Raw genomic sequence first — 17,182 nt, 5'->3', positions numbered from 1 at the left:
TTGTAGTAATCTCTCATGATATTTTGTATTTCTGCAGTGTCAGTTGTTACTTCTCCTTTTTCATTTCTAATTCTATTGATTTGAGTCTTCTCCCTTTTTTCCTTGATGAGTCTGGCTAATGGTTTATCAATTTTGTTTATCTTCTCAAAGAAACAGCTTTTAGTTTTATTGATCTTTGCTATCGTTTCCTTCATTTCTTTTTCATTTATTTCTGATCTGATCTTTATGATTTCTTTCCTTCAGCTAACTTTGGGGTGTTTTTGTTCTTCTTTCTCTAATTGCTTTAGGTGCAAGGTTAGTTTGTTTATTCGAGATGTTTCCTGTTTCTTAAGGTGGGATTGTATTGCTATAAACTTCCCTCTTAGAACTGCTTTTGCTGCATCCCATAGGTTTTGGGTCATCGTGTCTCCATTGTCATTTGTTTCTCGTTTTTTTTAAATTTCCTCTTTGATTTCTTCAGTGATCACTTCGTTATTAAGTAGTGTATTGTTTAGGCTCCATGTGTTTGTATTTTTTACAGATCTTTTCCTGTAATTGATATCTAGTCTCATAGCATTGTGGTCAGAAAAGATACTTGATACAATTTCAATTTTCTTAAATTTACCAAGGCTTGATTTGTGACCCAAGATATGATCTATCCTGGAGAATGTTCCATGAGCACTTCAGAAAAATGTGTATTCTGTTGTTTTTGGATGGAACGTCCTATAAATATCAATTAAGTCCATCTTGTTTAATGTATCATTTAAAGCTTGTGTTTCCTTATTTATTTTCTTTTGGATGATCTGTCCATTGGTGAAAGTGGAGTGTTAAAGTCCCCTACTATGAATGTGTTACTGTCGATTTCCCCTTTTATGGCTGTTAGTATTTGCCTTATGTATTGAGGTGCTCCTATGTTGGGTGCATAAATATTTACAATTGTTATATCTTCTTCTTGGATCGATCCCTTGATCATTATGTAGTGTCCTTCTTTGTCTCTTCTAGTAGTCTTTATTTTAAACTCTATTTTGTCTGACATGAGAATTGCTACTCCAGCTTTCTTTTGGTTTCCATTTGCATGGAATATCTTTTTCCATCCCCTTACTTTCAGTCTGTATGTGTCTCTATGTCTGACATGGGTCTCTTGTAGACAGCGTATATATGGGTCTTGGTTTTGTATCCATTCAGCCAATCTGTGTCTTTTGGTGGGAGCATTTAGTCCATTTACATTTAAGGTAATTATCGATATGTATGTTCCTATTCCCATTTTCTTAATTGTTTTGGGTTTGTTATTGTAGGTCTTTTCCTTCTGTTGTGTTTCTTCCCTAGAGAAGTTCCTTTAGCATTTGTTTTAAAGCTGGTTTGGTGGTGCTGAACTCTCTCAGCTTTTGCTTGTCTGTAAATGTTTTAATTTCTCCATCAAATCTGAATGAGATCCTTGCTGGGTAGAGTAATCTTGGTTGCAGGTTTTTCTCCTTCATCACTTTAAATATGTCCTGCCACTCCCTTCTGGCTTGCAGAGTTTCTGCTGAAAGATCAGCTGTCAACCTGATGGGGATTCCCTTGTGTGTTATTTGTTGTTTTTCCCTTGCTGCTTTTAATATGTTTTCTTTGTATTTAATTTTTGACAGTTTGATTAATACGTGTCTTGGTGTAGTTCTCCTTGGATTTATCCTGTATGGGACTCTCTGTGCCTCCTGGACCTGACTGACTATTTCCTTTCCCATATTAGGGAAGTTTTCAACTATAATCTCTTCAAATATTTTCTCAGTCCCTTTCTTTTTCTCTTCTTCTTCTGGAACCCCTATAATTCGAATGTTGGTGCGTTTAATGTTGTCCCAGAGGTCTCTGAGACTCTCCTCTGTTCTTTTCATTCTTTTTTCTTTATTTTGCTCTGCAGTAGTTATTTCCACTATTTTATCTTCCAGGTCACGTATCCATTCTTCTGCCTCAGTTATTCTGCTATTGATTCCTTCTAGAGAATTTTTAATTTCATTGTGTTCTTCATCACTGTTTGTTTGCTCTTTAGGTCTTCTAGGTCCTTTTTAAACATTTCTTGTATTTTCTCCATTCTGTTTCCAAGATTTTGGATCATCTTTACTATCATTATTCTGAATTCTTTTTCAGGTAGACTGCCTATTTCCTCTTCATTTTTTAGGTCTGGTGGGTTTTTATCTTGCTCCTTCTCCTGCTGTGTGTTTTTCTTTCTTCTCATTTTGCTTATCTTACTGTGTTTGGGGTCTCCTTTTTGCAGGCTGCAGGTTCGTAGTTCCCATTGTTTTTGGTGTCTGTCCCCAGTGGCTAAGGTTGATTCAGTGGGTTGTGTAGGCTTCCTGGTGGAGGGGACTAGTGCCTGTGTTCTGGTGGATGAGGCTGGATCTTGTCTTTCTGGTGGGCAGGTCCATGTCTGGTGGTGTGTTTTGGGGTGCCTGTGGACTTTTTATGATTTTAGGCAGCCTCTCTGCTAATGGGTGGCGTTGTGTTCCTGTCTTGCTAGTTGTTTGGCATAGGGTGTCCAGCACTGTAGCTTGCTGGTCGTTGAGTGAAGCTGGGTGCTGGTGTTGAAATGGAGATCTCTGGAAGATTTTCACCGTTTGATATTATGTGGAGCTGGGAGGTCTCTTGTGGACCCGTGTCCTGAAGTTGGCTCTCCCACCTCAGAGGCACAGCAGTGACTCCTGGCTCCTCAATTTGGGATAATTCGTTGTCTATTCATGTATTCCACAGATGCAGGGTACATCAAGTTGATTGTGGAGCTTTAATCCACTGCTTCTGAGGCTACTGGGAGAGATTTCCCTTTCTCTTTGTTCTCACAGCTCCCGGGGCTCAGCTTTGGATTTGGCCCCGCCTCTCCGTGTAGGTCGCTGGAGGGCGTCTGTTCTTCGCTCAGACAGGACAGGGTTAAAGGAGCAGCCGCTTCGGGGACTGTGGCTCACTCAGGCGGGGGGGGAGGGAGGGGCACGGAGTGCGGGGTGAGCCTGCGGCGGCAGAGGCCGGCGTGACGTTGCACCAGCCCGAGGCGCACCGTGCGTTCTCCCAGGGAAGCCGTCCCTGGATCCTGGGACCCCGGCAGTGACGGGCTGCACAGGCTCCCCAGAAGGGGGGCGTAGACAGTGACCTGCGCTCGCACACAGGCCTCGTGGTGGCGGCAGCAGCCCCAGCATCCCACGCCCGTCTCTGGGGTCCGCGCTTTCAGCCGCGACTCGCGCCTGTCTCTGGAGCTCCTTTAAGCAGCACTCTTAATCCCCTCTCCTCGTGCACCAGGAAACCAAGAGGGAAGAAAAAGTCTCTTGCCTCTTCGGCAGCTCCAGACTTTTCCCCGGACTCCCTCCCAGCTAGCTGTGGTGCATTAGCCCCTTCAGGCTGTGTTCACGCTGCCAGCCCCAGTCCTCTCCCTGCGCTCCGAGTGAAGCCCAAGCCTCAGCTCCCAGCGCCGCCCACCACGGCGGGTGAGCAGACAAGCCTCTCGGGCTGGTGAGCCGGTTGGCACCGATTCTCTGTGCAGGAATCTCTCTGCTTTGCCTTACCCAGGTACGTGGGGAGTTTCTTGCCTTTTGGGAGGTCTGAGGTCTTCTGCCAGTGTTCAGTAGGTGTTCTGTAGGAGTTGTTCCACGTGTAGCTGTATTTCTGGTGTATCTGTGGGGAGGAAGGTGATCTCCACGTCTTACTCTTCCGCCATCTTCCCCGGAAGTCTTCATCATCTTATCTTTGTTACTTTACATGTAACATAATTTTTTTCCTCTGGCTATTTTCAAGATTTTTTTCATCATCACTAGTTTTAACCCATTTGATTATTATGTGCTTTAGTGTAGTTTTCTTCATGTTTCTTGAGCTAGGGGTCATTGAGCTTCTTGGATCTGTGGGCTTATAGTTTTCATTAAATTTGGGACAGTATTGACCACTATTTCTTTAAATATTTTATCTGCACCACCCTCTGTGTCTTTCCCTTCAGGGACTTCAATTGCACACATATTAACACACTTGAAGTACTCCTATAGCTGTTTTTTAAAATCAGTTTTTGGTTGTTTGTTTTAAAATTTTCTCTCTGTACTTCATCTTGGATCGTTTTTATTGCTATATTGTCAAATTCACCAATCTTTCCTTTTGCAGTGTCTAATACGCTGTTAATCCCAGCCAGTGTATTTTTCATCTCACACAATATAGTTTTTATCTCTAAAGATTCAATTTGTATCTTTTTAATACATTCCATGCCCTATTTAACGTTTTTAATGTTTGAAATGCCATCATAACTGTTTTAATGTCCTTCTCTGTTGATTCTAATATCTATGTCAGTTCTGGGTTGGTTTCAATGATCTCTTCATTATAGGTCTCATTTTCTTGCTTCTTTTCGATTGGTTATTTTTGATTGGGTGCTGGACATTTCTATATTTTTTAAATGTTTTTAAGCTTTGTTTGGGGATGCAGTTGTTTAGAAACAGTTTGATCCTTTATGGCCTTACTTTTAAGATTTGTTAAGGTGGAACCCAGTCAGTTCTCAGTCTAGGGCTAAGTGTTCCTGACTACTGAAGCCAGACCCTTCTGGGTACCCTACCCAGTGCCCTGTGAATCTTGAGGTTTTCTAGTCTGGCTGTTGGGAACAAGCACTATTCCTGGCCTTGTGTGAGTCCTGTGCACTATTACTTCTAATCTTTTCCAGTGGTTAGTTCCCCAGCCATGGGTAGTTTCATCACTCTGTGCTGATCAGTGCTAGGTTGAATACTTGAGTAGACCTACTACAAATCTCCAGAATTCTCTCCTCTCCAGCACTCTGTCCTGGAAATGTTGCTACCTTGGCCTCCCTGGACTCTCAGCTCTAGCTCCTTAGTTCAGAGAGTCTGCCAGGCTCCACCTGAGTTCCCTCTCTCTGAGCCATGGCCCGAAAACTCTCTCAGTGCAGTAAGCTGGGAAACGGCTAATACTCACCTCCCTTACTTCCCACCTCTCCAGGATCACTGTCTTTTGCTGTTTGATGTCTAGTGTCTTGCAAACGGTTGTTTTACACACTTCGTTCAGTTTTTGGTTGTCTCAGGTAAGAGGAAAAATCTGGCCCCTGTTACTTCATCTAGGCCAGAAGTGGAAGTTCTCATGAACAAGTTTGTGATTTTCCCAGGGGAACTGAATGAGACTGTTTGTGCAGCACCTGGCACTTGGCAGATACTCAGCAAATACCTGGGTCTTCCCTGACTCTGCACCTGGTTATTAATTCTTCCTGGTTTTACTTTGGGTTATCAACCTGATTCTTGGCTGAGCTTTAGGTCACGGTCTCTATGACAGTCAACCAAAGCGGATAATCACTTATGGGCTATTTATGTTTTAATATGATCAATTTCAGAATTCTGCTACACACAGAAGATGAAGATAAATGTAGACATTTACCTTCTCTGTGAAATTTCATCTAATTTAGCCTACATGAATTATTCATTTATTTATAGTAGGAATATCAGTAGGTTTTAGAAGATCAGTGATGTGTGGTGGACAGAATTTAAGAGGACCATGCTATTTGTTACCCCTGCATAATTTTGTAGGGGTTTCCTACTAGGCCATGAACTTCAACCTTTTATTTCCTCTTTTTTCCCATCAGATTTCCCAAGGAGCTATATGAAGGACAGACGAGTGTTTGCCAGAACTTAACCACTTCTTTCTTCTCTTGTCTTCTCTCCTGTGACAGTGTCTGGAGGCCGCAGCCGCCTGCACCTCATTGATCTTGGCAGCTGTGTGAAAGCTCTTAGCAAAAATCGGGAAGGAGGCTCAGGGCTGTGCCTCTCACTGTCTGCTCTGGGCAATGTCATCCTGGCTCTCGTCAATGGCAGCAAACACATCCCATACAAGTAAGTGACTCTTCTACTCAAGAATGGGATGAGGAAAGCGTGGTGTGAGGGCTGTGTGTGGGATTCTCTGTCCAGTGTCATCTGGGGAGAGTTGTACTACAGAGGTACAGTATGGACCACATTGTTAATTCAGTGCCAGAAACCAGACTTCACTAACAATTGTGTAATGCATGATCTTCCAAATTCAAAAGCTATGGAAATATTTAAATTTACCCCAATGCTAACATTAGGCTGCTCAAGTCAGAAATAATAAGAAGTTATCTCAGTTGAGGTCTCCAATCACAATTGCCATTGGTAGATTATTGTCACCATTGTACAGATGCTTTATAGTGATGAGAGCAAGGGGCATAAGATTGAATTACCCTTCCCTTAGGAATAGGGCTGCCATATTTAACCAATAAAAATATGGGATACACAGTTAAATTTGAATTTCAGATAAACAACAAATATTTTTTAGTATAAGCATCCCCCCAGTATTGCATGAGCTATATGGGGATCCTGTATTTTATTTGGTAGTCCTATTTAGGAGAACTTAAAAAGCTTGGGGAATTACCACCCACCATCCTATGCAGATGTTTATTTCACTTCCAAGATCCTTTTCCTCTTTCTGTTGCTGCTCCAAGAAGATGAAATTAGAATTACTCCTATGTCTGGAATAGCCAAAGACTTGCCATATCATCTGTGCTCATGAATGACCCAGCCCTGGAGCCATCCCTCACCACCATCACCCCAACTCATCTTTGTCATTGGACAATGTGATGATGGGATGATGGGTACTCTTCTGTTATTTCAGGCCCTGCCAATGTCCAGCTGCACCTTCTACTAGCTATCTGAACCTTCCTTCACATTTCATAAACTGAGGGTTATAGCTGTATATCTTATCTATATCACAAGGATAAAAGGTTCAGAGTGATATGTGTATGAAAGTTTTTTGTGAAATGTGTAACACTATAGTCAAAAACCAATAATGATAATGTGGTTGAGCCTATCCCCACCAATTTAAATGGAAATAACATCTACCTTACAGAGTTGCCTTGAGGATTAAGCAAATATACAGTACATTGAATCATTTTTGTTTAATCTGTAGGATCCTACAAAATACAAATTACTGTTGTGTAGGATGGAAAGGGTAAGTGGGCAGTTTGTTCTACAATAGCTGAGGTTCAGGACAAGTCCTTGAGTTCTCCTTCCCCTCTGCCCTAAGTTGATGCCAACACTGTGCCTTTATTCTCCAAGGAAGCCCATTACTAGACTACTTTAGGAAATTAAATAGAGATTATAATCTTGCCTGTCTCAATTCTTGAAATTTGGAATCCTAGGATAAACCCAGAAATGGCTTTTCTACCCCTTGTGAGGATTCTTTTCTCTGAGAAAAAATTCAAGTAGAAGGTTTATATAGTTTCATTCAGTATCATTTCTGCAGTTGAATAAAGTCAACTTGTGATTACAAGGAAAGAGAGAAAGAGAGGAAGGAAGGATGGAAGGAAGGAAGGGAGGGAGGGAAAGCAGGAGGGAGGAAAAGAAAGAAAGAGGAAAGAAAGAAAGAAAGAAAGAAAGAAAGGAAGGAAGGAAGAAAGAAAGAAAAGAAAGAAAGAAAGGAAAGAGAGGGAGGGAGGGAGGAAAAGAAAAAAGAAAGAAAGGAAGGAAGGAAGGAAGAAAGAAGAAAGAAAAGAAAGAAAGGAAAGGAAAGAGAGAAGAGAGGGAGGGAAAAATAAAGGTCTGCAGAGGTACTGTCAAGGTTGGAGATCTTAGAAAGGAAAGAGTTATATAGCCCTCATTGGTTTCCCTGTCCATAAAAAGGGAACCATGTCCATTAATGTAATAACTTAATAGATCATGGCATAGACAAAATTAAAAATACCACCTTATGAGGTCACTGATTATGTATTTTACTTATATATCTCTCACATTATTTCTGTAAAGTGACATGCTTTTATGATTTCAATAAATATTTGTTGAATTGATGGTGAGAGGGATGGATGAATGCAAGCATATGAAATTACTTTTACTTTAGATAAAGTAACTTCCTTTCGGTTCCAGTAGGGTTTTATTATAAACCTAAAGGGAAACATTAAGAATTGTTTTTATTAGTAGTTCAAGGTCTCTTGTTAAATTAAACATATCTAGCATCAGCTAGCCACAACGACCTGCCCACTTGGGAGGGCTGACCAAATGTGAAAACTCCACTCACTATTCTCTGCAGACATCTGTCTGCTTCAGTTCCCTTCCTTCCCTTCTGGCTCCGAGGGAGTGGTGATTAAAGTGTTTCTATGTCTGAAGTCGGCACAGACTTAACATAAATGTGGTGTCTATGTAAGACACAGGCATAGAGTTGTCCCCACCATCAGGATCCTTCTAGGGATCTTGCAGAGTTGCCCACTGCTTGATGCCAGGAAACATGGTGGCCTGGCCATGCGGCTGGTGCTGTCCTCCCCAAAACATTTGTTGGCAGTGCACTTGTACAGCCAGTTCTATCAGCCCTCAGTCCTTAATGCCCATCATTGTGTGTAAGCTTTCAAAGACCCTTGCTGTAATATTGTTTCAGATTCTCAGCCACAGCATATATTCAATATTTGGTTCTGCAAATACATTTGCAAAGTGATTAATCAAATAGAAACTGTCTTCTTTCGAGGTACAGAAGATAAGGCAAAGATTAACTCAAATCACCCAGCCAGCTGGTGGCAGGATCAAACCGCATCACTTTTCACAGCCTCAGAGACCTTGGCAGTTCGTTGCCAATCCACTCCCCCCAACCTCATCAAGCTCTGTAATATATTAGCTGCCTTTGCTCTGCACAGCATGAGGTCTTCAGCACAGCAGGATGGCCCAGATTTCTTTTATCAGTTCAGTCAGCGCTCCAAAGCCACATCACATGGCATTTGTTAGCGTACTAAACACCTTTCCCATGTTAAACCTTGTCTTTGCAGTAGGTTCCTAAGACAGCGAAGGATTTCCTGCCCTTGCAGTTTCCTCTTACTCCTATTCCCTTACAGGAAAAAAACGGAAAACCAAACTCCACGTTCGCTACCTTCCCCCATCCTTCCAAAACACAAAAGCCCAGTCATGTTTGTCACCCTGGACACTTCTGTGCTTGGAACCTGAATCATTTGTGTTTGCTTCTGGGAAATTAACTGGAATGTGCACAGAGGGGATGTAGCCTGTTCTCGTTTCTCTTCATCATCGTGCCAGACTCTGTCACGTGAGCAAGCCTGAAAGCGAGTTTGTATTCATTACCCATCACAGGTGCTCCCACGGGTACCCTAGGTGTGCTCTCAATGGTTTTGACTTTGCAAATGATATTGCCTTTAGATATGACACATGCAAGTGCAGAACAGGTTCCCAGCCTCAGCCATGACATAGCACAGGCTCGCTGACCAATCCAAGTGCCATAAATCAATCCCAAATGGTGACACCATTCAGAAAAGCATTTGGGGACAGCAGGGAGACCACCAAGGGCTCCAACCTCCTAGTCAGTTCTGCACTGACAGGCTACACAAAACTCCCTAACTTTGGGGAACCTCTTGTCTAGGGGAAGCTGTCATAGTCCTAAGCGTTTTGACAGTACATTTGCCAATTTCCTTCCGTCGCTCAGCCATTTGCTATTCCTCACCACTTCTTGGGCAGTAAGGTTGTAGGAGCCTTCCCTTCGATAGATGAGAAAACTTAGGCAGAGACGTCGAAATGAATTCCCATGCCAAAAACAAGTGTTGCGGGCACACACCACTAGAATTGGTGCCCAGAAGGGCCACCACAAGAATCTGGCAGTGTGCACTTAGCTTTGGCTAAAGTGCTGTTATGTCCCAGCTGATCTGCAGGACTACAGTCTTTCCAGAGACTTGGAAATTCTAACGACCACCCAGTTCTCTCGAAATAGAATTTTTCGTCCCGTTTAGGTGTCTGGTAAGGTGAAGCATACCCTTCACACTTACTTTAAGCCTGAAACATTTTTCCTTCATTTGTAACTGTTATTCCATTTGGATAAATAATTACTTTAATAGGTCAAATGGTCTATTTGATTATTTGCCAACAAGATGCTGTCCTCTGTTTCTAAACAACAGATATGTTATCATGTCCTGGCTTCCATTGAACAAGAGGTCATGGAAAGTCATTCTGTGACCCTCTCGTGTTGTGTCTGTCTGAGATGCTATTCCCAAGTAGCTTGAAGCATGGTTCTGCATGAACAATCCCATGATCAAATTGGTGCTCGATGCCTTTCTTTTATGGTTTTGGTCTGTGGTTCAGACCAAGACCAAATCCTTGTGTTTTGGAATCTGTCACTGACATACTCTGGGGCTCAGGCAGCTGACTTCCTCGTGCCCTTCTTCTCTCTGGAGAAGCAGGTGGAGCTTGAGGCAGTTTGTTGTCATGAGCTTCAGTCTGCAGGCAAACACCACTGCAGGGGCCACTTTAGAAGCGGTTGTTCTCCAAAAGTGATAAGGATGCCTGTCATCAGGATCTGGAACAGGAGCACTTTTCCTCCTAAGGCCCTAGTGAGGAGTCAGGTCACATTTAAGAGAAAAGCAGTGGGGCTTCCCTGGTGGCGCAGTGGTTGGGAGTCTGCCTGCCAATGCAGAGGACAAGGGTTCATTCCCCGGTCTGGGAAGATCCCACATGCCACGGAGCAGCTGGGTCCGTGAGCCATGGCCGCCAAGCCTGCGCGTCCGGAGCCTGTGCTCCGCGACAGGAGAGGCCACGGCAGTGAGAGGCCCATGTACCGCAAAAAAAAAAAAAAAAGAGAGAGAGAGAGAGAAAAGCAGCATCAGAGCACAGCATTTCATTCAAACCAGCAAGCATCACTAGAGACTCAAATTCAAGTTGGTGACTTGTGGAGAAATGACAGTTTGTAAATAGAGGCAACTTTTTCAAAATGTTAACAACTCTTCTCATCCGTGCTGGAACCTGCAGGCCTAAGATTTCATAAGGCCTTTACAGGGCTTGCATCTCTGAAGAATGTGGACATTCCCATGCCTTGCTTTGAAAACTATTTTCCCCCGGTAGCCATTTAGATACTGGGTTTGTCTCTGCTTTCTCAGAACTGGAAACCCACTCAGTGTCTGGGAAGCTAGAGAAAGGAGCTCATGACCAATATGAGCTACAGTACTCAGTTCCCCTGACTCACACAGGCGACAAAAGGTTTGCTCCTCGTGACTCAAATGCATATTATTTACAAAATGAAATTAAATAGATATTTTCCAGGAAAAATGCAAAAGAATATCAATTCTCCAGATTTACTTAAGATAGCATGTAATGGAGAGAAGCTCTGTGTAAGAATCTTTGTGTGTGTGATATGAGACACATACATATGCAAATTTAGCCACCTTTAAATGTACATTAATGCTGTATTATCTCCTCCTGATTTACAGGGAGAACATCAATTTAGAACTATTTGCACAAACTCCAGATACCAGTTTATAGCATTCCCTATTTAGAGATAAAATAACCAAAGTCTCAGGTTGCCAAGCAACTGCAGCAATGATAATTCTTAGTGTTGCTGCTTCAAAAATATCCATTTTTATATATTTTAATGACTGTTAGGATGCAGAGAAAGTAAGTTCAGAAAATCACCAGCACATAAGTCTCTTTTGTATGAGATTTTAGCATCTCTTTCCTTTCATCCTTCCCTCCTACCTCTGTTTGCTTCCCTGGCCAGTGGTATCTTCACATATAATTATGAAAATTTTCAGAGATTGCTATTATTTTCTTAAGAGTTGAGGCATCAACTACCAGTAAATGAACTCTGCCAGGTTTATCACAGAAGCATGCAGGTCACTCAGGGAGAAATGAGGCTGTCTGGGGATTGGCTGGGATCACAAGCCCTGGGTTCAAGCATTGGTCCTTCCACCACTGGTTTGACACATAAACTGTGCGCATCATCCTTTTTGTTCCCAGGAGGACCCCTTTGTGCCCCCTCACAGAGCAGATTGTTAGGCCCCCAACTCAGTCATGATCCTTGGTAGCAAAGCCATGGCATATATTTTTCTTTGTCTACCACGCTAGTCCCTCTTGGATAATGAGCTTATGGTTTTAGGACTGAGCAGAAATCAGGAGGTTTCTTCATTTCCCTTTTGGCTTTTCAAGAGGTTTTCTTCCTTTATGTTCAATTTCTGAGAGTCCTAATCAGACTCTCTTCTCTCCAGATTCTGAACCAGTTGGCAAATAGATACAAGAGTATGGTTGGGAATTAAAATTCTCCATCTGCTGAATCCTAGCAGAGTGGAAGGAGGTCTCCGCCTATCCCCCCACAAGCATAGACCCCAGGACTCAGGAATGGGCAGAATTGGATCAGCAGAGCAATCCCTTACCCATACAGCCACATGGCTCAAGAGGAGGGATGTGTGTGACCTACAGGGGGACAGAAAAACAGACAGCATTGGGCTGTACGTGCCCATGGACGTGTTTACCAGCACCACCAGTCAGACCTTTTTCCTCCTGTGAGAAGAAGTAAATAAAAGGGCAGAGGGCTTCCCTGGTGGCGCAGTGGTTAAGAGTCCGGCTGCCGATGCAGGGGACATGGGTTCGTGCCCCGGTCCGGGAGGATCCCACATGCTGTGGAGCAACTAAGCCCGTGCACCACAACTACTGAGCCTGCGCGTCTGGAGCCTGTGCTCCACAACGGGAGAGGCCGCGACGGTGAGAGGCCCACGCACCGCGATGAAGAGTGGCCCCCGCTCGCCGCAACCAGAGAAAGCCCTCGCGCGGAAACGAAGACCCAACACAGCCAAAAATGAATATTAAAAAAAAAAAGAAAAAAAGGACATTAAGAAGGATGGGAACTTTGTTCTCCTTCTTTCCAAGGGGTTAGAGATTCCTGATTTATGGACTTGCTGGGTCATAGGGAGAAGGAAAAACTAGTTTCCGTTACTTGTTTTCTGGGTTTCCAGCTCAGATCCAGGTGGTTGGCGTGTGCATATGTGAGCTCTAGGTGAGGGCTCTTCCACGGTGTGAGCGTGGTGACAACAGCTTGTGTCATCGTTTCCTTACTGTGCATCCGGAGCTGCTCTAAATGCTTCCTGGGTGTTTAATTCTACCGAGAGCCTCATGGCATAGATACTACTATGGTCGTACTCGTACTACAGATGGAGAAATTGCAACAAGAGGAGGAAGTGACTTGTCCATGTCTACACAGCTGGTAGGCAACAGGGCTACTCCACTGTCTCCTGGTATATCACCACTTCCTAACACAGTGTCCTGAATGCGGTGGTGCTCAATCAATATCTGTTGAAATAACAAACGAGGCCAGACAATGGATCTAATGTATCTACGAAGCTTAAATATGTGCAGTAGGTTGTAACTGAAAGCGTGAGTCCCAGGCGTGGGACCACCTGTGTCCAGCTGTCCATTCAGGGTCATCTCCTGGCCTCACCTTTTCTGTGACAGTGAAGCCAGATACTTGTGACAGTGAGGAAAGTGAAATACAGAAGATGAGGACGGGAAAGAACTCTCCCTTCCAGAACCTAAGCCACTTGGCAGGGCTGAATCAGAGGAACCCAACAGTCCCAATCCCATACTCTGGGCACCTCCAGCAGACAATCTCAGCAAATCTCAGCTATTTCACAAATCTTCTTCTCTTTCTTAATTTCTGTCATCTTTCTCATGTAAGAGCCTGAAAGTTCATGTAATCATTTCATGTACCCCATTAATGGGAAAAGCTGCAGAATGCTCTGATGCTCTCTTAGGATACAAGACCCCCAGACAGCCCTCCTGCCTGGCCTCCAGCACAAGAAGTGTGACCATCTCCCACACTGGAGACTGCACATGGGCACAGCCTCCCGATAAGACAGTTTCCAGCCCTCTTCCCCCTTGGTGGCAGCTTCTGTAGGTGCGTTGAAGCATTCCTAAGTGAATAGGTTCCTGTCAGAATAGGAGAGGTTATCACCCAGTCTGAGTCTTGAAGTTCTTCTGAGCAAGAAAGGTAAGGAAGGGAGAGGCAAGAGGTGAGGATGACAACAAGGCTGTCAGGGTATGAGATAATGAGCTTCCTCCAACACCTGTCTAATGATAGAAGCTTTGGGCATTTCCACAATCGCAGATGAGGTAGTCAGTCTATCAACTGGAATTTGTGAAGTTTCTTCAGCTGGGCTCCCAGAGAAGTATGTGAAGTCAAATATCTGTGGTTTCCGAAAGAGATGAATTGTGACATGGGCCCAGGAGGTGACACTGAGCTGAGACCAGGGAGGCACGGGTCCTCGTGCCAGGGCCACTGCCCACCTCCAAACACTCAGACACTCTTCCTGCGCTTTTCATTCTCCACCAGCTAAATCAGAATAACCATCTTCTTTACCTCAGAAACGTGGTAGGTACCATTGAGACAATGTCTGCAATAGCCCTTTAAAGAAACATGCTTCAAAGGCAAAAATATGACTGTTTTAATAGATTTCAAAATATTATAACCCAGACTGATCTGGCACTATCATATCTTTTTATCTTGATTTTAAACATATGTGTTGCTTTTGGCCAAGTGGATTATAATTACCTTTTGTTGAAACAGAAGCTTCATGCATTTTTCAACAAGAGTTTGTGTGCCTAATGTACAGGGTCACTGCCAGATACAGACATCTAATTTAAGAGAACGCAACCCTAAGTACTCTGCACAAAGAGAGAAGTAACAGGTTCCTTAGGAAGTGAAGGACTCCACCCGCCACCTCCCTCAGTGAGGCCATCAGGCCTGAGAGTGGGTGGAGGTTGTGGGTGAGCAGAGGGTGCTGTACCCCCAGTTGCGTCTGTCTGGCCCACTGACCACTGCCATTCAAATGTTTAAAGATACAAATTTTTCATATAATATGGCCTTTGAATACAAGCCACATCCTTCTGGTGCTCAGCCAGAGACAGTGATGTGTTCCAACCCTGACTGTGTTAGATTTCCTGAGAGAAGGGTTTTTCTTCCAAAGAGATTTTTAAGGCTGACCTTGATGATACAAATCTTACCTTACACTTTAGATCCCAAGTGATACATAAAATTTATTATTCATGAAGCATAGTACTATTCTGATCAGCAAGGTGAATTTTGGCCCAAAGGACCCAGCTGAGTGAGGAGTTTAAGCACCTAATTTTGTTACAAGTCTGATGGAGGCTACCAAACATATACAGGAAATACTTTGAGAAATACATAGTAGAATATCTGTAAGTTCTTTGATCCATTTAGTCATTCATTATCTATTAATTAAAAAATACTTATTGGACCCCTACAATACACAAGACACTGGAAATATAACAGAGAAACATAGATGATCTCCACTCCTGGACAATTTACAGTGTAGGGGAGATAGAGACATAAACAGCCAAGTCCCACACCTGGTAATATGCAACAGCGGTGTTTAACCCGCACCTTGGAAAGGGGAACCCAAGCAAGGCTGAGGGAATCAGAAATACTGTAGTAAAGGCTGTCTGGGGGGACTTCCCTGGCTGGCCATTGGTTAAGACTTTGCCTTCTGATGCGGGGGGTGAGGTTCGATCCCTGGTTGGGGAGCTAAGATCCCACATGCCTTGTGGCCAAAAAACCAAAAACATAAAACAGAAGCAATATTGTAACAAATTCAATAAAGACTTTAAAAATGGTCCACATCAAAAAAAAAAATCTTAAAAAATAAAAGGCTGTCTGGGCAGAGGTGGTGATTCTGAAGCTCTCCTCATTGACTCCCACTCTTTCTCCATTCTCACTCCTCTGTTTTCCAAAGTTTCCCACAGTCCATCCTTAAATGCTTGAGCCATTTCACAGCTGTTCTGTCATTCCTTAGAATGATGTAGACGTTGCCTGATACAAATCATGATAAACTACTGGGCCAAATGCAAGACTCCGAATCTATAGCTAATTGTTATCTTTAATGATAACTAATCATCATATCACAAGTTATGTTGCTACCAGGAGAAAACAGCCAAAGGGGGAGGGCTTTAATTTAGTTTGGGGCCAATGCACATAGAGCCCAAGATGCCCTCGGGTATGCACAGGGCTCCACGATTAGTCAAGGATAGCTTGATTTAGGCACAATTAGACACTAGAAGGGATGGAGCATACAAATGAGTTGGGGCTTAATTCATTTAAAAACTGTCTTGAACATTAATAGAGCTTCAAACAGAGTATCCAACCATAAATTCTCACCTGTTTCACAACTGGTTCAGGCTTCATTGAGCATTAATAGATTTTTTTTTTGCCCATGCAAATGAGGTGATAATTCATTTCATGTGTAATTGAACAATTTCCAAATAGTTATATTCATGGAGCAGTTAAGTTGTACCAAATTGTCTAATGTACCTAACAATTTTTTTAAGTAAAATAGAGCTGAATTTTATTTTTGATATAATAAAGAGAGAACTGAAGAAATAGAGACGGTTATAGTACATTTGTTACTACTTTGAAGAGTAGTAGACTTTAGGAGACTTTACGATATTCCTTCAGGGCAATAACCACAATTGCTACTTATTTTTGTTTTTCCTTACCATTCTTTCTTATCCTACTCCCTACCAGCAAAATCAGTAAAAATGTTGGGGGTTTCTAGGTTTGGATGAAAGGAAGTAGTGTCAGGGCCCACAGTTTATAAGCATGCGTTTCCTAGTTCTGTGCTGCAACATGCCAATTTTACTGAGGGTTAAATACATCTGTCCTAAAGTACTGTGAGCTCTTTCCTTCAGACCACTTACCTTATGTCTCCCATGAACCTTGCATCCCCGAGCATGAAATCCTATGCTGAGGACTAGTTGCAATTGTTGTTTGTATTGAGAGGATTTGTATGTAGTTTCCTGAACAAAGTCCAGGGAAGGCCCTAGGGCACATGACATACCTACTGTTTCCTTCTGAGGATTCTTTGTGGTGAAGGCAGAGAAGGCTTTAGTTTCATCTACCCTCCACACAGCTGCCAGAATGTGTTTTTAAAATGTAGTTCTGATGTCACCCCCTTCTTTAAATCCATCAGTGGCTCCTTGTCAGCTACAGGTTCAAACCCTTTTATGGCCTATGAAGCTGTTTATAATTCGGGCCATGCCCACCTTTCTGATCATAGAAACAATGTACAGTCTCCTGAAGCCCCCATGTCCTCTCACACTCCCATGCTTTGTAGATGCTACTTCTTCTGCTTGCAGTGGCCTTGTCCATTCATTCATTCATTCATTCAATGAATAGTTACCAAGGACATGCTATATTCCAGGACTGGCCTGGATCTCCCTCTCTACTTAGTGAGTTTCTGCTTATTTCTCTTACATGTTTTAATTGTGAACTGTGTCATATATACAAATGTAGAAGCACACCTGCCCAATCTATAAAATAACAAGTTAAATACCTGTGTGCCCACCACCCAGGTTAGGAAATAGAACATTTCAATGCCTCGGAAGGCCCCTGTGTGCTCTTCTGTGATTGTGCCGCTCTCCCGCCTTTTCCAGAGGAGACC

General features: G+C 43.1%; 1 protein-coding gene across 1 annotated transcript in view; it reads left to right on the top strand.

The window, feature by feature from the left end:
- Positions 1 to 17,182, top strand: part of KIF26B (kinesin family member 26B) — a gene marked incomplete at both ends in the record, with an annotated part of 499,315 nt that overhangs the window by 432,851 nt on the left and 49,282 nt on the right. The window contains one exon of the mRNA XM_079697984.1: positions 5,645 to 5,804. Within this exon, the coding sequence (XP_079554110.1) occupies positions 5,645 to 5,804 (160 nt within the window). The remainder of the gene's footprint in view (positions 1 to 5,644; positions 5,805 to 17,182) is intronic.

The sequence above is a fragment of the Hyperoodon ampullatus genome (genome assembly GCF_949752795.1).
Source record: "Hyperoodon ampullatus genome assembly, chromosome: 2".
NCBI classification, from domain to species: domain Eukaryota; kingdom Metazoa; phylum Chordata; class Mammalia; order Artiodactyla; family Ziphiidae; genus Hyperoodon; species Hyperoodon ampullatus.
Note: the sequence above shows the minus strand (reverse complement) of the source record. Positions and strands in the feature narration are given on the sequence as shown.